The sequence below is a fragment of the Arvicola amphibius genome, chromosome X (assembly GCF_903992535.2).
Source record: "Arvicola amphibius chromosome X, mArvAmp1.2, whole genome shotgun sequence".
Taxonomy (NCBI): domain Eukaryota; kingdom Metazoa; phylum Chordata; class Mammalia; order Rodentia; family Cricetidae; genus Arvicola; species Arvicola amphibius.
The window spans coordinates 6,340,684-6,366,129 of NC_052065.1; the positions used below are offsets into that span (position 1 = coordinate 6,340,684).

The following is a 25,446-nucleotide window of genomic DNA, read 5'->3' on the forward strand; positions in this document are numbered from 1 at the left end:
GGCCCAGCAATACCACACTCTTGGGCATATACCCAAAGGATGCATGCTGATACCACAGGGACATTTGCTCAACTATGTTCACAGCAACATTATTTGTAATAGCCAGAACCTGGAAACAATCTGTATGCCCCTCAACCAAAGAATGACTAAAGAAAATGTGGTCCATTTACACAATGGAGTACTACTCAGTGGGGGAAAAAAGACATCCTGAAATTTGCATGCAAATGAATGGAACTAGAAAAAAACATCCTGAGTGAGGTAACCCAGACCCAGAAAGACAAAGTATGTACTCACTCATAAGAGAACATTAGACATAAAACCAGGGATAACCAGCCTACAGTCCGCAACCCCAGAGAAGACTGGAAACAAGGAGAACACTAAGAGGGACACACATGGATCCTCCCTAGAAGGAGACTTAGACAAGATCTCCTTAGTAAATTGGCGCAGTGGGGGAGGGCAAGTATGGTAGGGGAGTAGGAAAGGGAGAAGGGGAGGAGGAAAGAGAACACGAAGGATCAGAATAGTCCAGATGGGTGAAGGACAGAGAGGGAGAGCAAGGAAAGAGATACCTTGAAAGAGGGAGCCATTATTGGGTTAGCGAGAAACCAGGCACTAGGGAAATTTCCAGGAATCTAATAGGATGACTAAGCTAAGAATCTAAGTGGAGAGGGTGCCTGAACTGCCCTTCCCATGTAATCAGATTGATGACTACCTTAATTGTCATCATAGAACCATCATCCAGTAACTGACGGAAGCAGATGCAGAGATCCACAGCTAAGCTCTGGGCCAAGCTCCTGGAGTCCAGTCACAGCAAGGGAGGAGCGATAGTATGAGCAAAGGGGCCAAGACCGTGATGGGGAAATGCACAGAGACAGCTGACCTGAGCAAGTGGGAGCTCACTGACTTCAGACTGATAGCTGGGGAACCTGCATAAGACTGAACTAGGTCCTCTGAATGTGGGTGACAGTCATGTGACTTGGGCAGTTTGTGCGGACACTAGCAATGGAACTAGGATTTATCCCTAGTGCATGAACTGGCTTTTGGAACCCATTCCCTATGGAGGGATACCTTGCTCCGCCTAGATACAGGGGGAAGGGCCTTGGTCCTGCTTCAAGTGATCTGGTAGACTTTGTTGACTCCCCATGGGGAGCCTCACCCTCTCTGAGGATTGGATGGGGGGCTACGGTAGGGAAAAGAGGGGGAGAAGAATGGGAGGGAGAGGGAACTGGGATTGATATGTAAAATAAGACTGTTTTTAAACAATTAAAAATATATAATTAAAAAATGCATGAGCTCAAATCTCAACTCTCCTAGCCGAAAGCTGTGCAAATGTCAAATATTTGCCCTCAGCTGCTTCAGCTATACAAAGAGGAATGAGGTGGGAGCAGGGAAGCATATATCCTAATTAAGGGAGCCATCTTAGGGTTGTTAAGAGACTTGACTCTAGAGGGGTTCCCAAGTATCCAGGGAGATGCCCCTAGCTAGTTCCGTGGGCAGCTGAGGAGAGGGAGCCTGAAAAGGCCAGATCCTATAGCCATACTGATGAATATCTTGTATATCACCATAGAACCTTCACCTGGCGATGGATGGAGATAGAGACAGAGCCCCACATTGGAGCACTGGACTGAGCTCCCAAGGTCCCGATGAAGAGCAGAAGGAGGGAGAACATTAGAAAGAAAGTCAAGACTGTAAGGGAACCTTCATCTGGCGATGGATGGAGATACAGAGCCAGACATTGGTGCACCGGACTGAGCTCCCAAGGCCCAAATGAGGAGCAGAAGGAGGGAGAACATGAGCAAGAAGTCTGGACTGTGAGGGGTGCACCCATCCACTGAGATGGTGAGGCTGATCTATTCGGAGCTCACCAAGGCCAGCTGGACTGGGACTGAATAAGCATGGGATAAAGCCGGACTCCCTGAACGTGGCGGACAATGAGGGCTGCTGAGAAGCCAAGGACAATGACACTGGATTTGGATCCTACTACGCATACTGGCTTTGGGGGGGGTGGGGTGGGGCTAGCCTGTTTGGATGCTCACCTTCCTGGACCTGGATGGAGGGGGGGAGGAACTTGGACTTTCCACAGGGTAGGGAACCCTTACTGCTCTTTGGACAAGAGAGGGAGGGGGAGTGGAGGAGGGAGGGGGGTAAATGGGAGGCGGGGAGGAGGCGGAAATTTTTAATAAAAAAAAAACAAAGAGGAATGAGGAAACTTCCCTCAGGAGCAGGGCATGGCGCCTCTTGCTAGACTCACAACGGGCTGCCAGGCTGAGGAGCAGAATTAACATAGATTTGAGGCCAGCCTGGGCTACATAGTGAAACATTGAGTGTCCCAAAAGAAAAGAAAACTAAAATATTTTCAGGTTTACTGTAAGCAGTAAATAAAATGCACACACAATATGGAGTACACTTTCTAGAATACTCAGGAACTAAATTCTGTTATTTCCTATCAAAAATTTTCAAATTATCCTTAGCCCTTGACACAGTAATTTCATATCCTATCACCTGATTGTGGAAGCAATCTGAAATAAACAGCTTTGCATGAAGAAATTCTTCAAAAGTGTTATTTATATTTAGCATAAAGCTGCAATATTAGAAAAATACTTCAGCACAGTATAATCATCTATGAAATCATGTATTTATCAATGCAGAAAATGTCTACAAAACACTTATAAAAATTGAGAAATATTTCTATATAATAATATCTTGTGTTGCAAGCAAAGCTTCAGAAAAAAATTTAGGATGATTAAAATATCTTAAGAAAATGTCTGGAGTTTGTAATCTATGGGGAGAAGAATGATGAGTATTAGCTAGTTTTAATTGCTTCTATATCTTCCAAAATTTCTAAGGAGAGTTTATGGGGACAAGGATCTGGTTCCGTAGGTAAAGTGTTTGTTCCCCAAGGAGAAGGATTTGAATTTGGATCCCCAGCCCTTACACATAAAGCCAAGCATGGAGATATCACCATGCTCAGGAGGTGGAGACAAAGGACCTCTGAAATTCACTGGTCAGTCTTGCTGAACCGATGAGCTACAGGCTAACTCAGTGGTCCTCTCTCAAAACATACAGACGACACAGAAAATCAATCTCTGGCCTCTAAATGCAGGCACACGCACATGTGCACACAGACACCACAGATGCAAGACTCTTTTTTACTAAAACGTTAGTCTATGAATGAATAGGGTAGCAGCGCCGTATTAGCATTTCAGAGGGTTATTATATGAAGTCATAATAAACCTTGACACACTGGTTGAACACGAGATAATGAAAGCATAAAAAGAATTATAAATAGACTGTGATGATTGGTGTGGTCATCTTGACAGAATCTAGAATCACCTGAAAATAGGCCTTTGGGGCATTATCTTGATTACTTTAATTACTAAATCTGGGCAAGGGACCCGCTCTGTGCAAATGGAGAAGAGATGAGCAGAGCCATGCATTCATCTTGCTCTGTTTCTTGTCTGCAGATGAGTAGGATCCACTGCCTCAAGTTCTTGTCTCTATGACTTCCCCATCTCCATTCCTTTGTGTTTCCCACTGACCCTGAAAAACACTCTACCAGGGACCCCACAACCCTAAAAGCTATTCTTTTCTATCAAGATCTTTCAGTTTATCCCTAGTCCTTGACACAGTAAGTTCATATCTAATCACCTGATGGTGGAAGTAATCTAAAAACCTTAATTAAGATCCAGAAAGGACAACAACAACCAACAGAGCAAGACCAGATATCTGCACCAAAGAGCACCTCAAACATAACTCCAGATATCTAGATCCCAGCAAAAAAAAAAAAAAAAACACAATCATGAACAACCAAGCTAATATGCTTCCTACAGAAGTCATCAACACTATGCAACAGGCCTTGAGAAAAGCAATTTAGCTGAAGCACAAGACAAGGACTCAAAAATAGCAATTGTGACTATATTCAAGGACTTAAAAAAGGTTATGAACAAATGCCTTCAAGAAAACACAAAAGCTAAACAAAATAATGAAAACAATTCAAGCCATGAAAGCAGAATTTAACAAAGAAGTGGAATCACTAAAGAAACTCAAACAGGACTGCAACTGGAAATGAAGAATTTAGAAAGTCAAACAAAAACCTCAGAGGTAAGCCTCACCAATAGATTACAAGACTTGAAGACAAAGAAGAAGAAAGCTCAGTCAAAGAAAATATTTAATCTTTTAAAAATGCAGGCACAAAACTTCCAGGAAATTTAGGACACTATGAAAAAGATCAAATCTATAAATGATAGGTATAGAGGAGGAACAAAACCAGGTTAAAGGCCCCAAAATATTTTCAACATAATCATAGAAGAAAACTTTTTCCTAACCTAAAGAAGGAAATGTCTATAAAGGTAGAAAAAGTTTACAGAACACCAAATAGACTGCATCAGAAAACAAATTCCACACAGCACATAATAATCAAAACAGTAAATGTACAGAACAAAGAAAAATACGAAAAGCTGCAAATGAAAAAGACCAAGTAACACACAGAGTCAGGCCAACCTATTAGAATAACACACGAGAGAGAGAGAAAGAGAGAGAGAGACAGAGACAGAGAGAGACAGAGAGAGTCAGAGACAGAGAGAGACAGAGACAGAGAGAGACAGAGAGATACAGAGACAGAGAGAGAGAGACAGAGAGGGAGAGAGAGAGGGAGAGAATGGAAACCAGCACATAAAGATAGGCTATGGCTATGGAGGTGAGGAGGATCTGGATGAGTTGGGGGAGAGGAAACATAATCAAGATATATTATACAAAAATTAAAATAAAATAATACATTTTATCCAAGCTCCAGCCCTTGGGATGGTGCTGCCCACATTCAAAGCTGGTCTTCTCCCATCAGTTAATCCATCTTGAAATGCCCTCACAGAAGTATGCTCAATCTACTAAGTGATTCTCAGTCCAGTCAAGTTGACAAGGAAATTTACTCTCTTGTTTCTATTCAGTATTTAAACAAAGTATCTAGCCAGAATAATTAAGTAATAATATAATATGAAAAGTATTGGAAAGAAAGAAGTAAAACTAATCCTATTTGCACATGACATGACATAAAAATTCCTAAATAAGTAGCTCTTCATGCTAATAACTCAAGTTAGAAAAACTGATACAAAGATCAGTTATTAGCCAGGTACTGGTGGCATACACTTTTAATCCCAGCATTCGGGAGACAGAGGCAGGTAATCTCTGAGTTCAAGGCCAGTCTGATCTACAAAGCTAGTTCCAGGACAGCCAGGGCCACTCAATGAAACCGTGTCTTGAAAAAAAAAGTTATTTTCATACACACTTGCCATGAATATTTTTTAAAAGTTAAGAGATTAATCTTATTCATAGCAGCACCCAAAACTAAATAAATGAGAAGACATACTATGTTCACAGATCTTGTGGTTCAGTTGTTATGCTGGCAATATTCCCCAAACACATTCCGTATAATCCCCCTGAACATTTCATATGAATTTTTAAAATATGTTGACAAATTAACTATAAAATCCTTATGAAAATGCAAAAGATCCAAAATGCCTAGAGCAACCTTGTAAAAGAGACACAAAGTCTAAGAGACAGGTTTCATGTAAAACAGGTTGGCCTCAAAATTGCAAGGTAGCCAAGGATGACCTTGAATTTCTGATCCTCCTGTCTCTGTCTCCCAAGTGCTGGGATTATGGGTGTGTGCTCTATGCCTGGCTTCAGGTCATGCTGTAGATCAAACACAGGACTTTGAGCACGCTACACAGGTACTGTTAACAACTGAGGTACATCTGAAGCCCCATATTGTTTTTTGTAGTGCTAGGAATAGAACCCAGGCCTTTCCCACACGCTAGGCAGTCTCCCCCTAAGCTCCAAGCCCCAGTCCTCAAGTTAGTTCATTTTAGGAGAGTGTCAAGACAATAAAAAAGCAGTCTCTTCAACAAATGGGAGCAACAGATATCCACAGACAAGGAACGTGTTTATACCCATACCGTGTATAAGTGAAAATAACTCAAAATGGATCAAAACCTCTAAATATAAGAATTAAAACTACAAAGACTTTACAGGCTAAATATGAGCATAAATCACTTTATTTTTAGCAGTAATTATTGCAGGTGACATCAAAAGCAAAAGAAAGCAAAAATTAAACGTAAGCTATACTTTGTCAAAATGGAAAATTTTTTCATTACGAAGAACATCATAAATTATGTTAAAAATCTCCTCTGCTTTGCTTCCTCTCTGTGTGCTTGCTGTATCCATGCATGCCTGACTCCCAATAAAGGCCTTTCTTTAGTAGATGATGCTGACTGCTATGTCTGAGAATTTCCCCCACTGCTACCTTTTGAGCTTGAGATTCCCCATGCCTTCTACTTCTTTAATTGAACCTGATAAAGACCTCTACGTGGTAACACCTACATGGTAACAGAATGGACCTCAGGATTCAGATGTAGAGTGTCTCCAGCTCCAGCCCATCATAATGCCCTACAGGATGAGGTGGGTTTACCAAGCAGTAGAGCTACATTATTTCCCACAAAGTGCGGGGTTTTAGAAATGAAGCCTTTATTCTGTCCTATTTTCTTTAATTCATAACATTTTATTTGAACTTACTTTCTGGTATTGAATTTATATTGAAATCCAGAAGATTTCAAAGATTCCCTTCAGAAAGAAAACAGATTCTCTGTCTCTCTGTCTCTGTCTTTGTCTCTCACACACACACCTACACACCTACCTACCTACCTCCCAGCCAGGGAATATAAACCTGGGTCTCTAGGATGACACCACTAAACTCACAAGGGCGACAGTTAAATGGCAGCTAAAAAAATGTGCTGCTCTTTGATTTTATATATATATATATATATATATATATATATATTCCAATTAAAACTATATATTTTTAAAATCAATCTTTTTTCATTTTACATACCTAGCCCAGTTCCCACTTCCTCCTCTTCTCCTGCTTCCCCTAACATCCCCCCACCCCAGCCCCCATCCACTCCCCAGAGAGGGTAAGGCTTCCCAAGTGGAGTCAACAAAGTCTGATACTTCACGCTGAGGCAGGACAGAGGCCTTCCTCCCTATATCTAGGCTGAGCAAAAGAATGGGTCCAAAACCCCAGTTCAAGCACTAAAGATAAATTCTGGTCCCACAGACTGCCCAAGCCACACAACTATCACCCTATCACCCACATTTAGAGGGCCTAGTTTGGTGCTATGCAGGTTCCCCCACTGTCAGTCCAGAGTCAGTGAGCTCCCACTAGCTCGGGTCAGTTATTTCTGTGGGTATTCCTATCATGGTCATGATCCCTTTGCTCTATTATCACTCCTCCCTCTCTATGGCTGAACTCCAGAAGCTTGACTCAGTGCTTAGCTGTGGATCTCTGCATCTGCTTCCATTATGGTTCTATGATGACAATTAAGGTAGTCATCAATCTGCTTACAGGGGAAGGCCAGTTCAGGCACCCTCTCCACTGTTTCTTAGGGACTTTTGATGTTATACTTTAACTTCATAGTAAAGAAATTTAAAGAGTAAGGGTTCATGAGTTCCAGCCCCTCCCTGGGATCTATAGGCAGTTAACAATTGCAGAAGGCAGGAGATATTCTTCAGCAGTATAGCTACTGATAAAGTGTCCGTGGTTCTGTAAATACCCCTCACCTGTTTTTCAGTAAATGACACAAAGTACTGTCATTTTCCAATTCAAAAGAAGAGGAAGAAGAGGAGGAGGAGGAGGAGGAGGAGGAGGAGGAGGAGGAGGAGGAGGAGGAGGAGGAGGAGGAGAAGGAGGAAGAGGAAGAGGAAGAGGAAGAAGAAGAAGAAGAAGAAGAAGAAGAAGAAGAAGAAGAAGAAGAAGAAGAAGAAGAAGAAGAAGAAATAAAAAAGGCCACATGGTAGTAGGCAACCGCTAAAAAATATAAAGCAGAAAGATTAGTAGTTCAAAGTCAGCCTGGACCATGCCTTAAACCAGACATGGTGGTACACACTTGGGAGGTGGGGGCAGACAGATCAGGAGTTCAAAGTTAGCCTCAGCTAAATAGTGAGTTCAAGGCCAGCCTGAACTACAGATACCACCTCAAAAACAATAACAACAAAATTTGAAGACAAGTCATTGAGTGAGAAAAATACTTACAATTACATATTTGAGTGATAGGTGGGCAAACATTGGTAAGTATAGCTACTTTCCAAAGTATATATTTGATAAGAGCTTTTTATATAGCATACAAAAATAACTCTTACAACAACAACAAAATAGCATAAAATAATGACCTTTTAAAAATGGGTGTTCTGGGGCTGGAGAGATAGCTCAGAGGTTAAGAGCATTGCGTGCTCTTCCAAAGGTCTTGAGTTCAATTCCCAGTCAACCACATGATGGCTCACAACCATCTGTAATGGGGTCTGGTGCCCTCTTCTGGCCTGTGGTCATACACACAGAATATTGTATACATAATAAATAAATAAATAAATAAATAAATAAATAAATAAATAAATAAATTTTTTTAAAAATCTTTAAAAAAATAAAAAAATAAAAATGGGTGTTCTGCCGGGCAGTGGTGGTGCACGCCTTTAATCCCAGCACTTGGGAGGCAGAGGCAGGCAGATCTCTGTGAGTTCGAGACCAGCCTGGTCTACAAGAGCTAACTCCAGGACAGGCTCCAAAGCTACAGAGAAACCCTGTCTCAAAAATAAATAAATAAATAAATAAATAAATAAATAAATAAATAATAAAATGGGTGTTTGGGCATGGTAACACATGCTTGTAATTCTAGCACTCAGGAAGTTACAGGCCCCATGGACTCCCTAGTGACATCCTGGCTCAAAAAAGTGGGGTGTGAATGATCTTAATAGATATTTACTTATCTAAAGAGTCTGGTAAACGTGGTCTATAAACACATGAAAAGAAGGCCCAAATCATTAGTCATTAGGCAAGTATGAATAAATACTATAATGAGATGTTTCTTGATACCCACTAGTATAATTTTAAAAAGACAATAAAAATGTTGCCAAGGATGTGGAAAATTTGTAACACTAACACATTGTTGGTAGGAAAACAAAATGATTTAGTCACTTGAGGAAATAGTTTGGAGGTTTCTCAAAATGTGAAGCCTTTTGACCCAGCAAGTCTACTCATGGGTATATGCCTAAGAAAAGTGAAAGTCTATGTTTATACAAGACTTATATATGAATGTTCATAGAAGCATTGTTCATAATAGCAAAAAGTGTGCAAAGCATAAACAACTTAGAACCTAGCATCTACTAATTAATAAATGGGATAAACATAATATGGCCTATTCTTACAGTGAAGTATTATCTAAAAAGGAAGTAAATACTGATCGATGTTACAACAAGAATGAAACCAAACACAAAAGGCAGCATAGTATATGGCTCCATTGAAATAAGACGTCTGGACTGGGTCAGTTCATAGAGATAGATTACAAGTTGACAGTTGTTATAGATTGAGAGGAGATGGAAATAGACAAAAAACTATTGCGGTTTGACTTTGAAGTCATAGAAACATTTTGGAACTAGACAAGGGTGGTGACTAGACAATATTGTAAATACACTAAATGCCACTAGGTTGTTTATGATGGATAATTTCATGTTATGTGAATTTTATCTCTACGTTACTTAAAAATCAATACAAAACCTAAGCTAATATTTCCATTTATAAATAACATTTGAAAAGTTGAAAAGCAATTCAAAGAGCTAGACTAGAACTTACTTAGGTCCCCTGGAACTGGAGTTACAGATATTGAAGATATCATGTGGGCGCTGGGAAACGGACCTGGGTACTCTGTAAGAGCAACAAGTGCTCTTAAGCACTAACCCATCTCTTCAGCCCTTAAACATATGATCTTTTAAAAATATTTATTAATTTTTTTTTATTTTATGCATATGTTTGCCTGCATGTATATATGTGTCCCATGAGTACGTGGTGCCTGTGGAAGCCAGAAGAGACCATCATTTTTTTCTGGAACTGGAGTTACAGATGGTTGTGAGCTACGGTGTGGGTTCTGGAACCAAACCCAGGTCCTCTGTTAGAGTAGCGATTACTCTTACCCACTGAGCCCTCTCTCCAGCCTAAGCTTATTGTTTCATAAAACCAAGAAATCAGACAAAATGTAAAGGAGTTGGTAGGAGAAGATGATATGAAGGTCATTTTGAGCAAAATACATGTGAGCATAATAAAGTAAATGATGTGCATAGAAAGGTATCATAATAAAATCCTTTATTTGTCCAACCATTTTGTAACAACAAATAAGGCAAAGAGTCTCCTCTGTTTGTGTTAATAAACTACTACTATGGAATGAGTTTTGGGCATACTTAGATTCCAAACAGCGCACCTGTCATGTTCCTTCCTACTTTCAGAAATTAGCTTGCAAACCTCGCACAATTCAGTTGATTCCCAAAGGAAAATACCCTAGACTAACTCTGCACTCAAAGCTTTCTACCATAAATCTAGGGTAAACTTTGAACCAAGATACAGGATAAAAACCAATAAAAGAATTTGTAACTTAGATAACAAAAGAATGGAACTTAAGAGCAAAGTGTTCATATAGCTGCCCCAGCTTGTTATTTTAGTTTGCTTGCACAAGCTAGATGTCTTAAACATGCAAGTGAGTTTCAGCTAGATTTCAGTAGCCATGGAAAAGCACCTCCACACAAAGGAAACAAAGGGAACATCTAAGTCTCTCTATAAAGGTAAAAGTAGGTATGTCGTGTATGCAGAAGCAATGGACTTCTTTTGGATACAGACTAGCTGGCATTCTCACTAGAATATTTTTAAATTATAAGGCAAATCTCATGAAGTTCTGCAATGAATAGATATTTTTAAAAATGTAATCATTGAGCTATAAAATTTAATTAAATTTAATGCCACCACTAAATGTCACATAGGTATGGTACACCTATTACATGAGTGATAGAAGATGTAGATATACAGATTCATTTGTCTTTCCCTTTCCCTGTCACTGCGATATAAATTGATACTTTCTCCTGGGACATTTTAACTGAAATTAAATCAAACACATGTCTTAAATAATACTTTGTAGTGTATCATAAACGAAAAACGACATCTTTTTTTACAGGTGTTTTCCCATATTCCCCCAATATTTCACCTTCAGTCCACATATTGATCTTTTAGTACAGAATTTGACAGGGCATCTTGAGAACCATGGGAATAAACAAGAAAGAGAAAGGATTGTGAGTCTAGCTTACTCCTTCTTTTTCATTCATAAAAACCGGCTTGTTCCCAGCACTCACCTTTCTCCGATTTGTTGGCTTTTGCTGAAGAACTGCCACAGCCCATGTCTTCTAGATCATATTACGCTTACAAATTCAACTTCTGGTTCCAAGAGAGAGTGTGAAGTCCCTCCCTTTATGCTTCAAGAAGTCACTCAACTGACTCCCTTTAGTCCATAGATACTAATGAGAAAGACAAAGAAGGGAGAGAAAGCACTCGTCAACAACGTGGGAGCTAAGGCCCTGCCCAGCAGGATGCATCTTATGCTTCTGAATTGCGTTCATCATGGGATGTGAACAGTGATTACATATCATCTGATTCTTGTTTATTTTTCAAACCACAGGAAGAGCTATAAAACAGCTATAGATAGTTTTTGTTGCTACACCAAAATGATAGTTTCCCACGTTCAGGTCACCTCAAGCTTTGTATAAATTCAGGCACTAAAACTGAAAAGAAACATTGAAATGCAAGCGTGTATAATTTTCTAATTAAAATACAGGGGATGGAATATGGAGGAGCTAACATAATTTGGTTGTTTTGGCTTTAAAACGGAAAGTAATTAAATCTATCTAGGCTTTTAAGCTGAAACAACACATTTAACTATGCCAAAAATCAAATCAAAGTGAATTTTTGGCAATATTCCTTAGAATCAGTCAAGAAACGCCTTCCTGGCAAAACAGAAGGCTCAAGGCCTCCCCTAAAACTTACAAGTCATAATTTGAGTGCACCCTTAAGCAAGCTTCCAGATGTGGCAGAGGCAGCCCCCAAAGCTTTGCCATCTCCCCTCATACTTACTACATTCTTCAGATAAGGCCACCCAACCAGTGCTTTTGGAATCGCCAGATGAAGGCTTTCCACAGGCTTCCTCTATGCAACATAGCGTCTCCTTATCTCATTGTTTGTTGCTAGGGTTCATTTCTCTTATTTTGTGACACTTTCAGATGGCCTATTTACATTTATTGACAACTGTGTTTTTTCTTTCACTTCTATACTAAAAACTTTAAAAATTTTCAACTCAGCTAAAGAAAGAAAACATTAAAATGACCAAGCTAGAAATTACCTCATGTTCTTGGCACGCCTGATGCTTTAATTTCAAGTCCAAGCACCAAAATCAAATAAATAAAATTTAACTATGGAATTATTCATAATCAATAATAACCTTAACAACCAGATTTTCTATTCAGAACTGATTTCATTATATATTGTGTGAATTAATCCTTCTAAATATTGGGTCATTCCAAGTTGGATGGGAATTTCTTTTGTGGGTTGTTTCGTTGGTGGCTTGTCTTGCTTCATTTTGAGATTGAGTTTTATGTGACCCAGGCTTGCCTCAAATTTCCTATGCAACCAAGGATGACCTAGACTCCTCCTAATCCTCCTCCTCCACTTTGCAAGCCTTAGGAGAACAGATAATGCACCGCTCAGTTTATGCAGTGCTGGAGGCTTCGTGCATGTTAGGCAAGCACTCTACCAATTGAACTAATATAATTCAATTTCTTTGGCTTTAAGTTAAAAGCAATTAAACGTATCAGTGCTTTTAACCATAAATTGGAGGCTGGCTATGAGACGAAAACATTTAACTATGCCAAAAAACCCAAGTTAAAGTGAAATTTTTGGCTATTCCTTAGAAACACTAAGGACAGAGGCTCCTTACAAGACAACAGCAACAACAGAACAGCCGAGGCCCAAGACCTCCCTCAAATTCATAATCTGAAATCCTTAAATTCCCCTTTTGCATATTTGTATTCTAAATCATGGTGTTATATAACAGCTTCTACCAAGAAATATCCTATCCTGCAGGAAAGCTCTTTAAACAGGGAGGTAAACAACTCAAAATAGCTTTAGGAAGTCCCTGAAACTGACCAGATTCTTACTATGCTCCTTGGGCTAGGGTAAGCAAGGAAGGCTACCTAGAGTCATCTCAGACAAGCTGCTCATTATCAGAGGAACCAAACAGTAAAGACTCTGAGACCAGACCAGCTGCCTGAAAGAAGCAGAAACTAGCCAAGCTGCCTGGAAGAGGTTTAGACCAATGGAGACATCTGGAAAGGACTCTCCAACCTGATGGGCTGCCTGCAGGCTGTGCAGTGTGCTCCAGGTTCCCAGCTTTTGTGAGCTGTCACCCATGCTAGGGTGGGCTTTGTGATGTAGCTGTCTTCAAGCCATTTCTGCTCTTGTAACCTCTCACCCATACCTGTAAGTGACCCCAATTAAATTCAATGGTTTACCAAGTTGGACTTTGGTGGTATCCATACTTTGGTCTGTCATGGGCTTCCTATCTGGGGTGGGTAGACTCGTGGGTTGCATCTCTCCAGGAAAAGTTTTGTCACACAACACATGGATAGAAATGTTTACGAGCTCAAGTTCAAAGGCAGAAAAAGCCTTCTGACAGCCCACATCGTTCTTTGGGATTACTATAGATCCACTACAGTCATAATCTATAAGCCTAAGAATATGTGTTCAGGAGGTGGGGAAGAGGAAGTAGAGGAGATGAAGGAGGAGGTAGTCTGGGAAAGGAGGGAGGAAAACAGTCAGTTTGTTGAGACTTTAATAAAGGAACCACACACATTTAAAGGTGTCAAAATGATCTTTACAATTAGTATGTATACCAAGTATAAGGAGGTTAAGCAACTTGCTTAGTGTCATATAGACCTATAGTCAAATTTTGTTAGCAATTAGAATTATCTAATGAGCTTTTTTAAAACTCCCAATGCTCAGCCTGAACCATTAAATCAGAATCTCTAGGAGTTTAAAAAAGACTGATGCCCAGGAGCAACCCATTGAGATTTGTTACTGGATGGTGATTAAACATCAGATGAGGGCGGCTAGGGAGATGGCTCAGTCAGTACTGTTCTTGCTGTGGAAGTGGAAGAACCTGGATTTCATCTCCAGGACCCTGGTTAAAAACAAAACAAACCAGGTGTGGTAGTGCATTCTTGTAAAGCAAGCAATGAGAAGGCAAAATATGAACAGATTCCTCTGTCTCGGTGATCAGCCAGCCTAGCCTAACCAAAAATTTCTAGGCCTATAAGAGACCCTGTCTCAAAAAACAATGTGGACAGCTTCTGAGAAATAATACATAAAATTGTCCTTTGGCCTCCACAACATACACAGTGTACCTACACATAGATTAACATATACATACCTACCTAAACAATAATATATAACGTATGTACATATACATACTCATTATATATTCAATATATATTATATATTAGAATAAAGGTGCTGTTAAAGTTTTCCACATAATAATAATTCTAATATGCAACCAAGTTTGACTGTCTTTACTACAGAGCGAGTGTTAGCAAACCCGTGATTCCACCTAGCAATCATTTTCCTAGAAATGTTTTCAATCTGTCTGTTTGAAAGTGAATGTTTCCAGTAGCAATTACAAGCCTGTAGCTTGGGGCACCTATTCTTTCCTAAGTTTTTTTAATTAGGACACCATTTCCACTCTCTGGAATTTCTCAAAGGTCATTTGTGGTTACCTATGAGAAAGCAAGTTCTTTCCCCACCCTTTGAAGTTATGATTCTAGACCTAGCAGCTATTTCCAATTTAGTGCTTTCCAATGGGGAGATGGGTTAAAATGCAGATCCCCAGGCCTTACCAATAAAATCAGACATTTTTTTTTTAACCTGGGGTCTTGGAATCTTCCCTGAAACAGAGCAATGGGCTGGGGGTGTAGCTGAGTGGTAGAACTCTTTCCTAGCATGCCCAAGAACCTCAAGTTCAATCCCCAGAACTATTAAAAGAAACAATAAAGTGTACCCTTCTGGGAACTTTGATGGAGGCAACCTACATTTCCCAAGCCAAAAGCACTATCTTCCCATAGTATCCATACTCCCATTGGGTTTTGCTTCATCCTTATGCTAGTTCCTTTATCCCTTTTTGTGAATTGTAAGAGTAGGACCTTGAGAGGCTGGAAAGATGGCTCAGTGGTTAAGAGCACTGGTTGCTCCTCCAAAGTATTCGAGGTGTATTCCCATCACCCTCATGTTGACTCCCAATCATCTTAACTCCAGGACCAGGAGCCAATGGTCTCTTCTAGCCTCCATGGGTACCAGACATGCACATGGTACATAGTCATACATATAGGCAAAACACTAATACACATAACTTGTAAAATATTTTTAAGAGTTGGGCCTTGAGCAGACAACAAACAGACTGGATAACAGGAAGTGATACAGCTTAATACTGATGTTTTTCTTTGCAAAAAAAAAAAAAAAACCAGTGCATCTCCAAAGCTATTTGGATCTAAGCCCCCCTCAAAGTTAATTCATCACAGAACAAAATGACACAAGATTCATTAACACATGCCTATAATCTCAGCATTCAGACTCAAGAGTTTGAAGCGCAGGAAAGAACTGGCCCTGTCAGGACCCAGCATCAGATGGAGGATAGGCACACGGGGCCCTATCTCTCACTGCTGAACTAATGGCTACTGCAGGATTCTGGATGAGGTCAATCATTGTCTTCGGTGATGTACTCACCCAGTAGGCCCGTCAGGCTTCATTAGCTAGTTCCATACCCAAGGACACACCAACGACCCTGGTTAAACTCGGTGGGCCACAAAATAAAATGAAAGGACATGAACATGGTGAAGGGACCAACAGGGAGAAAGGAGTGTGACAGGGATGGGAAGGCAGTAAGAGAGAGTGAAGATGAGAATCAGAATGTACTACATACATGTATGAAACTGTCCAAAAGGGCTGGCAAGATGGCACAGCAGGGAAAGGCACTTGCCACCAAGCCTGACGACCTGAATTCAATCCCTGGAACTCACACAGTGGAAAAGAACTAACCTCACAGTCCTGACTTCTAACCTCCAATACATGTTGTAACAGGTCCCACATATTTACACAAAATAAACATATGCAATAGAAAAAAATGTAAAGAACTTCTGAGAGAAGAAATTTCATTAATTTGTAAAAATAAGAGCTTGAGGCCATCCTAAGAGACACAGGAAGAGCTTGTCTCAAAAAAATTAAAAACAGAACAAAAGAGTCACTAGTAACTTAAAAAGCTTGCAACTTGAGTCCACTTCTGTACACTGTGGGCTCCAAGCTCAAAACTTTCTCCCTGAATGCCCCTTGAATCATAGGCATCTGTACATTGCATTCACTTAGACTGTGTTTGATAAATGCTGAATATTTCTAAGCCAGAGTTCCTTAAAATTTAATTACTAAAAATCATTATTATTGCATCATTGTATACACAGATATGTGCTATTTTGATGGTCTAAAAGCCTTTTATTAAAGTAGAAGTGGGTAGTCCTTATCTAGCCTTTGTTAAAGCATATTTTAAAGTCATAATGGAAAGAAATAATTGTTCTAGAATCATTTGGTTGTTAGAAACAGTAACTGACTATTATAATTGTATGTTATAAATTATTAAATTATTTTAAGCCTTTTATTCTCTCTCCATTAATGGACGAGGAATAAAGGAAGGGAGGAGGACAAAGAGACAAACAGTTCTGTTTAGCTCTCACCAGAACATGAGCCAATTAAGGACTGGAAAAGCTGTCTCAGGCTACCCAACCTAGACTTTGAAACAGAGAGGGAAACAGCTTGTGACCCGTGTCCATGTGCCTCTGAGGACACCTCTGACTGAACAACTGATAAAGATGATTTAGAGACTTGCCACTCGGTGCAGCCTGAGCTGCTTCGATCCCCACCCCTTGTCCTTGCTAGCAGAGCTCTTAGTGCCCGAACACAGCCTGAAGAAGCGATTCCCTGAGGAACTCTCAGGCTCAGGGGGGCATGGGTTTCTCAGGCATTTCTAAAGCTCCACTTGGGCTGACAACTTGTGAAAATTTCTCTAAAACCATACCAAGGATGCTTTAAAAGGGCGAACACGAAATAATGAGTCATGGGACAGTCATGGACAGTCTGCAAAAGGAAGGGCTTCTACTAGGTTTGTACAGTGTACTTCAGGGAGGCCTGGAGGGTGGGACTGTTTGGTGTTTTCTCTTTCCCCTGAAAGACTGAAAATGCATGGAAAGAACAAAAGCTGACCCCTGGAGTCAGCTTCATCTCTGGAGCTTCCTAAGTGCTAGCCCAGCCTCCCCAACTTGCCCTTATTTCTTCTTGGCATTCGTTTTTATTACAAAGTGTATCTCAGTCCAACTCCCACACCTTGGCTCAGCCGCCCTGACCATGAGTCCCCTTCTGACAATGCTTTGGATGTCAGCTCTGCAGCACCCTACCCGCTCTCCTGCCATGTCAGTACAACTTTTCTTTCCTAAAGGGGTTGGTTTGGTGGAAAATTGCTACTCAAGCTCTGGCCCTACAGAAGTAAAATCGGGAACCTGACCCTGTCATCAAGCCCTTCCTCGCCATCATAATGGGAATTTGGCAGGAAGGCGTAATTTATTTTCCATGAAATGTGTAGACATTCACTGGGAAGAAAGAGGGACAGGTATCTCATCAGGCTCTCATTCTGCATTTTTCTTAGCACTTGCTGAAACAGAGGCTCTGCAGCCTGCTGCCTGTGGTCTAGATATACTAAAGGAGATGGCGTCGGGTAGAGAGATGGCTGGCAGATTGTACTAAGTCCGTCCTTTCCGCAGCTCTCTTCTACCAAGAATATTATACCATTTGCCTATGTTCAGGATCTTAAATGAACAAGGAGAGACATGCGAGACTGATGTGCTGATTCTTCCTTGAACCCATCAGATGAAAGAATAGAAGACAATCAGGAAACTGTCTCAGCTCCTGGAAAGGGCCTGAAAGTAGCTGTTTGTGCATCTGAAATTCTCATAGCCAGGCAACAGTTTGCACTGGCTTCGGGTTACCAAAAGTTTGACTGTCTCTGTGCATTATGAGTTTAGAGGGACAGGTCCCACCATCTGAGAAGTTCAGGAGAGGAAAGGTTAACAGGTTTCCTTACTGGAGGACTCATAATAATAGGCGTTGTGACTCTCTAAGCCGATTACTGTTGTCCAAAGAGCCTAGCAAGGGACTCTTGAAGGAAAGCATCTCACAAAAAAATCTGTTGTTCCTAACCACTTAACGCTGGCCCAGAGAGCCTTGTTTTTAAAGTCTGATGAAGCAGAATTTGAATTCGGCTTGTTTTTCATTCCCTTCTACTTCGGATCGCGCAGAAGAAAACCGGGGAAGGGCACGTATCTGACGGGGCTTGTACTCCGTACTTAGTGAAGAGCTTGCCGAAAACAAAGCTGGCTTAAACAAAGAGCAACCCTTCTTAGAGGGCGTAAGACTAGGAGGGGCTGTGTGTGGCAGGTACCCACTGTGTATGCTCAGCTCACTTCCTTCAGAACGACTTTTAGGGGGCCTCTCAGAGGCTAAACCCCCATGGCTATCTAAAGAATTTGGGATAACCAAAGATTCACAAAGAAATGGGATCTCCTAGTCCCCAGCAGGGTGCTAAAATCTGTGCTAAGCAAAACCGACAATAAGCTAAATCACTACTATTCACTTTATATTTAGAGTATTCTAGTGAATTTTCAGAACACATCTTCAAGGTAGAATCATCATTCCATTTTATGAAGAAAATAAGACTCACAAACTAAATATCATATTCCTTGGCACAGGTTATTAGTGGTAGCACTAAAACCTCTTAGCAATCATTAAAGACTGATGATAGCAGGTAGCCCATACCTATGATCCTGGCACTTGGGAGGTGGAGGCAGGAGAATAAGGAGTTCGAAAACAACCTCAGTAAGTTTAAAGCCAGCCGGGTATACATAAGCCACGGCAAAGAGGCAGTCAGGGAGTGGGGTGGGGTGGGGAGAGTAGACCTAAACTGGGCATGGCGGTTCACATTAGAATCCCTGTATTTCAGAGAAACACCTTGAGTTCCAAGCCAGGCCAGGCCACATTGTAAGGTCCAGGTCAATCCGTATTCTAAAGTGAGACTGTGTCTAGAAAACAAACAAAAATGAAAAGGCTTGTCTACTAAAGGCCAGCTAGACCTTCATTTCAGGGTCTGGTCTGTCATTCTACAGAAGAACTAAATCAACAAACAGAATTCTTGACCACTGCAAGGAAAGAGTGCCAATTAATTCTTACACACAGATATAAATGTGGCAGTCTTCTGAGATTATATGGGGCCAAAGGAAAGGGAAAATTCCAAATATGAAATTGGATAGATGAATGAGGAAAATACTCCATGAAGGACCTGCCTTGAAGGTCCTTTCCTCATTTATCTCTTGCCTCATTTCTTAGCCTTTACCCAAGGAAACCATAGAGTTCTTCCGAAAATCAAATTCATTTGGGATAGGCTACAAGTCTTTAGAGTACAAAGTACACTCTTGTTAAATGATGCCACTTGCTTTACAAACAGCAACGCTGAAAAAAAACATTCTGAGAAATTACAAAGCCATAAAATATACTCTAAGGAGTACTTATTCCCTCTCTCCGTATGATATACATTTACAGTATATGATTTTGCCTAAGTGCAAAAGAAACCTATTACCTGTATCTTCCGCTGGGCCACTGCAGAGGTTTTCCTCACTCCAGGTGTTTGGGAGGAGCAAAGATGAAAAGCCTTGCTTGTGAAAGAAGAATTCAGAGGTCTGAAAAGAAAGAGGTACAGTTTCATCAGTCTCTAGAGCGTCCGTCACACACATACATACAAAGCCACACTTCACATCTTTGTAGGGTAAGTTTTTGCTTAAATAAACACACACACACACAGACAAAGAGAGGGAGGGAGGGAGAGAGAGGGGGGAGAGGGAGAGGGGGAGGGGGAGGGGGAGGGGGAGGGGGAGGGAGAGGGAGAGGGAGAGGGAGAGAGAGAGAGAGAGAGAGAGAGAGAGAGAGAGAGAGAGAGAGAGAGAGAGAGAGAGAGAGAGAGTACAATAGCTAGAAACTGGGCCCAACTACTGTGTCTTCCAGTGTGGAAGGCAAGCCCGGATATACACACCCTAGAGAAGCTGATCAAGCCTCTAAGGCATGGCTGTCTGCCACAACCCTGCTGTTTCTGGCTTGGCTATAGAGGGGTGTGCCCAAGTAATGGGCTGCAATCTCAGCAGTCACATGACTACTTCCAAGGGGACGATACTCCACCCAGGCAGGACCAGACTGCTGTTTGCAAAGGCAAGCCACATCAGTATAAAATAGAAAAGAAAAATTGAATAAATGAGGGGAGAAAATCGTTCTTTGGGTCAAAAGAAGGTGAATTTTAGAAAGCATTGATGTAATTTGTGGATAATTAGGAGAAAGAAATAGGAAAATATTCCTTAAGACTAGAATGACATGGGTTTAAAGGAAAGCATTTGAAAACACTGTCAAAAACTATTGCATGCGACATTTATATTGCTTCAGCTGTTCAATTAACTCCTTATTATCAAAAAGGAGACAGAAACCTGATCTGTGGTCTGCGGGGTTTTCAGAAGGAAGAGGTGGAAATTCAAAGCAATGATATCATTAACAGATGCCAGTAGCAACAGCTCATCTACCTTCTGGAACAATCCTCGGCCATCGTTCCCAGAGGCTCTACTCCTAGAGACTCATGCTGGCTATTGGCTACACCACCAGCAATTTTTCTCTCAGGCTCTCACAAGGTGGTCACATCCATATATGTTTTCACACTTAACTGGCTTTAGGCTTTGGCAACCAAGATTGACAGGACTCTGGATAGAACCATTTTATAACCCTACCCAAACTGTTCTTTAGTCCAATGTCTTTCACAATTGAGAGCCACAGGAGAACGAACAAAATAGTGGCTAGTTTTCTATTTAATCTAATGGAGTCACTTAAAAAGAAAACTGGGAAGGCAGTTTGAAGTTTCTGTATTTTATTAGCATATTTAATAGTACCAGAGAGTCTCATTATGAGGCACTACAACCATACAGGTTTTCAGGGCAGAAATGCCAAAGCTAGAATCTGATGAGACTGCCACACACATTGTAAATGATAGCATAATTACCCAGGCTCCCCCGCAAAATTGTGGACCATGTAGCTACATGGCTAGCTTTCCAGCCAAGTGCCTGTTCAATCCACAGTGATTAAATGATGGCTATGCCTGGCTGTAGTTGTTCAAATGTCACCTCCTCTGTGTGAAGCCTTTTCTGAATCACCAAAGGGGAATTAGTCATTCTGTCTCCTGTCTCGCAAAGCCACAGGCATGTCCAATCACCGAGTTTCCCAAAGTGTGCTCTAATTTGTCCTTTTACAAAATTAAACCCTAACGAGAAGGGTTCATGCTAGTCCTCTTGGCATCCATAGCCTTGGATACACAAAAGGTACTCAATAATTATTTGGTTAATCACAGAAAGAAAGAAAAGAAGGAAAAGAACTATGATGATTATTTTAACAGCCAGCCTCTGCACCATGGATTCGATTAGCTATATCCTTAATATAATTTTTTAAAAACATAGGGTAACTTCTGAGGTAGGACAGCAGATTGGAAGCTGCCTCTATGTGACAAGTGGATGAGTGCAGTCAGGGTGACAAAGAATAGATATGAGAAATCACAAATAGGATAGTTAGGGTACTCGAAGAGTACAGAGAAACCAAAAAGGAAAATGGCTTCTAGCATAGCTCCCAAGAGAGGGGAGGGGACAGAATCTCATATAAAAGCAGTTTGCCTTCACCCCAAGTGGTCCTTTGTGCACATATACATATATTTATATATACATATGCATATGGGTTTGTATACACACACATGTAACAAAATAAGGAAAAAAGAGGCAGTGAATTTGAGAGAAACTGGGGAGAGGGAGTTAGAATGATTAGAGGGAGGAAATGGAAGGAAGAAAATTATGTAATTATATTTTGATTGAAAACGTTTTGAAAAGAGTGGGTTGCTAGCCAGGCCTGATGGCACAGGCCTGTATTCCCAGCAATTTTGTAGGCTGAGGTAAGAGAATCACATGGTCCAAATCTGCCTGGCTTAGAGAGTGAGCTGAAGCCTAACCTGGGCATCCTACTGAGATCCTCTGTCTCAAGGTGACTGAGGATAGAGTTCAAGGGTAGAGGACTTACCTGGCATGCATGGGTAGCTAGGTTGTATCTCAATAGTGGGAAGAAAAGAAAAGAAATGTCTAGGTTTCTCACAAGTACTGTTTCCAAAGAAAGGATGAAATATTCAAACCAACACATGCACATCTCACAGCACAGAAACACAATAAGAAAAAGTATGCAGCCCAATCCCTCCAAAAAAAAACATTATTGAATCCAAAGATACTGAAATGGTTGATATACTAAACAAAACATTCAAAAGTCTATTTTATACAATCAGTCAATGATGCTGAGTGTGGTGACATACACTTTTTAACCCCAGAGCTTTGGCAGCAGAGACAGACAGATCTCTGCAAGTTGAGGCCACCCTGGGCTACATAATGAATTCCCGGACAGCCAAAGTTATATGATGAGACGCTGTTTAAAACAATAGCTAACTTATTTCAAAGAGGAAATAGATGAATTAAGTAAAAAAGTCAATTCAAGACATGGATAAGAAAAGCCAGCGAGTGTGGTGGTTTGAAATAAAATGGCCCCCAGAGACTCATAAGTTTGAAATATTGGTATCTAGAAGGTGGAACTGTTAGGGGGAAAATAAGAGGTGTGGTTTTGCTGGAGGAGGTGTGACGCTCGGGTGGACTTTGAGGTTTTTAAAAGACTGGCACCATTCCCAGTGCTCTCTTTCTGCTTCCCGTCTGTGGATCAAGATGTGAGCTTTCAGCTGTTCCTGCTGCCATGCCTTTGCTCTGCCATGACTTGTTGGGTTGCACTGCAGCTTCCAGGATGAGATTTTGAATTCCTTCCCTTTTTTATTTTTCTCATTTTATTGACTTTTCCTTTTTTCTCTTGAATTTTTTTTTATTCCGGGGGTGTGCAGAGGCGGAGGGCGGATGTGAAGGGACAGGGAAATGGGTTAAAGACACATGATGTGAAAAACACATAGAATAAAAAAAGATTTGCTGTTCTCATAGACATGCATGTTCTACAGTGCTTAGCAAGGATGTGGAACTGGAGAGGAGAATAAAAAATCAGAATGAATCACATTCATCATCATCATCATCATCATCATAGAAAAACTGTCCTACCCATCTCTACACAAGGAATTGATGCTTCACAGCCTGCCTCTTCTCAGTTCCCAACTTCCCTGCTGGTTTTGCTTTCATCTTACGGGCATAGTGGGTTACACACACACACACACACACACACACACACACACACCTTTAATCCCAGAATTTGGGCAGCAGAGACAGGCAGATCTCTTGATTTCATGGCCAACCTGGTCTGCATAATGAGTTCTAGTATAGCCAGGGTTTACATAGTGCGACTGCCCCTTAAAAAAAAAAAAGCCCACAAGACTTATTGTTCTAAAATGTTGGTCTCAGGCTCTGCTACTGAGGGTCCCCAAACTAGGATATTTGGTTAGTCAGATGGTAGTAACAAACTTCAAAAGGACAGAAAAGGAATAGAAAATGTTGGCTGCTAGCTGAGGCAAGAAAGCAGGAATTGCTCTCCTATTTCACATACTTTTTTGAACTGGCCACAGTTCTAATTTCTGCCAAAGGAAAGTATTTCTAATAAGTAGCTGCCATTATGAATCATGACATGCCCTGAGGAATATGATAGAATCTAGGCACAGTGGCAGGGTTGAATAGATTGAGAAATAGCAACATTCACCTATCTGTTTGACTGGAAGTGTTTAAGGAGTCTATCCACTCATGGTCCCTGACGCTTTCAAGTTTAATAGCACCAAAGGGATGAGAAATTAGTTCAGGCTTCCAACCCCTAGAAATGAATAGAGATCTGCTAGTAGAAAACAAAACACTAAAATTTATGTATTTATCTGTTTTCTTTATCACTGGGTTTTCTATTTTATGTGCATTTTATCATGTATACAAAATGTGACTTTAGTGGTCTGGCTCTAGATAACCATAAATGTCTATATCACAGATCCATCCTCAAAAAAACATTTATGGCAACAGAGTTAATTTATCCAAAAAAATGCAAAGAACTTTGATATAGAAGGTCTGATCTCTTTTTGAAGAGACTAAAAGACTACCAAGTAATTGTATTTAAATAAATAAAAGGGTTTAAGCATATCTCCAAGGATGAATTCTAAGTATTGAAAAAACAATCATACTGCAAAAGAGAAGCGAGAGGTTAGATTTGACTAGTCACAGAAAGTAATTAAAAGAGCTCTTGCCAGTGACAGGTAAGGGCCCTCCTGAGACCCAACTATTCACTTTACATTCCTGGCCCACTGAGCTACAACCCCCAAGTAGGTAAGGGACCCTGGCACCAACAACTCAGCCCACACTACTTAGGCAACCAAGTGTTCAATGCCAACAGGTAAGTGACCCCCAGACCCAAATCACTGGACCCAAACTTTCCCTATCTGCCCAGTTCATGGTGCTGACTTATAAGAAGTCCTCAACCCCAAACCAATTATTCACACCTCTGAAGTTTCCCTACTTCCTAACACTGAAAGACAATGGTCCCTAGACCATTAGTCCTAGCCCAGCACTCATTCAACCAACTCCAAATGCACAAATCTCAGTCCCAAACCAGAAACATGAAAATCGAAGAAAACATGTCTAATTACTAATGCCATAATATGGACCCAAATGAGAATGACTTCAAAGAACTTCCCATAATATGGACCCAAATGAGAATGACTTCAAAAAACTCCCAGAGAAAGAATTCAAAAGATGATTGTAACTTTTTTCAAATAACTCAAAGAAGACAAAAGCAAAGAGATAAATGAAATAAAGAAGTCAAGATAAGATATTAAAGTAGAATTCAGCAAAGAGAATTACTGAAGAAAAGCCAAACCAGAATGATACTAGAAATGAAAAACTCGATAATGCAAATAAAAACCTTGGTGGAAACTTTTATCAATAGAATGGACCCTGAGGAAAAGAGCATCAAGGTTGGAAGACAAGGTAAAGGAATTGTATCCGTCAGTAAAAGTCAGTGACAAATTTATAAAAAGCGGTGAGCAGAACATGGGAGAGCTTTGGGACACCATGAAAATCTATTGCCATCAGATCATGGAAATAGAAGGAGAAGAATACCACCATGCAAAAAGACATGGAATATATTTTCAGTAAAATCATAGAAGAAAAACTTCCACCTAGAATAAGAAATGTAAATCTAGGTATGAGAGGCCTAGAGAACTCTAAATGGACAGGACCAGAAAAGAAATTCCTCTTGTGTCTTTGTTACATTTCTAGTGCTGTGAAGAGACTTACAGAAGAATTCACTGAGGCTTATAGTTTCAGAGGATGAGTCCATGACCATCATCATGGTGGGGAGCATGGTAGGAAGCA

At 40.6% G+C, this 25,446-nt stretch overlaps 1 protein-coding gene across 1 annotated transcript in view; it reads right to left on the reverse strand.

Annotated features, from left to right (window-relative positions):
- Positions 1 to 11,260, reverse strand: part of Ppef1 (protein phosphatase with EF-hand domain 1) — a 101,845-nt gene extending 90,585 nt beyond the window's left edge. Inside the window, exon 1 of the mRNA XM_038316719.1 lies at positions 11,215 to 11,260. Coding sequence (XP_038172647.1) covers positions 11,215 to 11,260 — 46 coding nt within the window. The remainder of the gene's footprint in view (positions 1 to 11,214) is intronic.
- Positions 11,261 to 25,446: the final 14,186 nt, after the last annotated feature.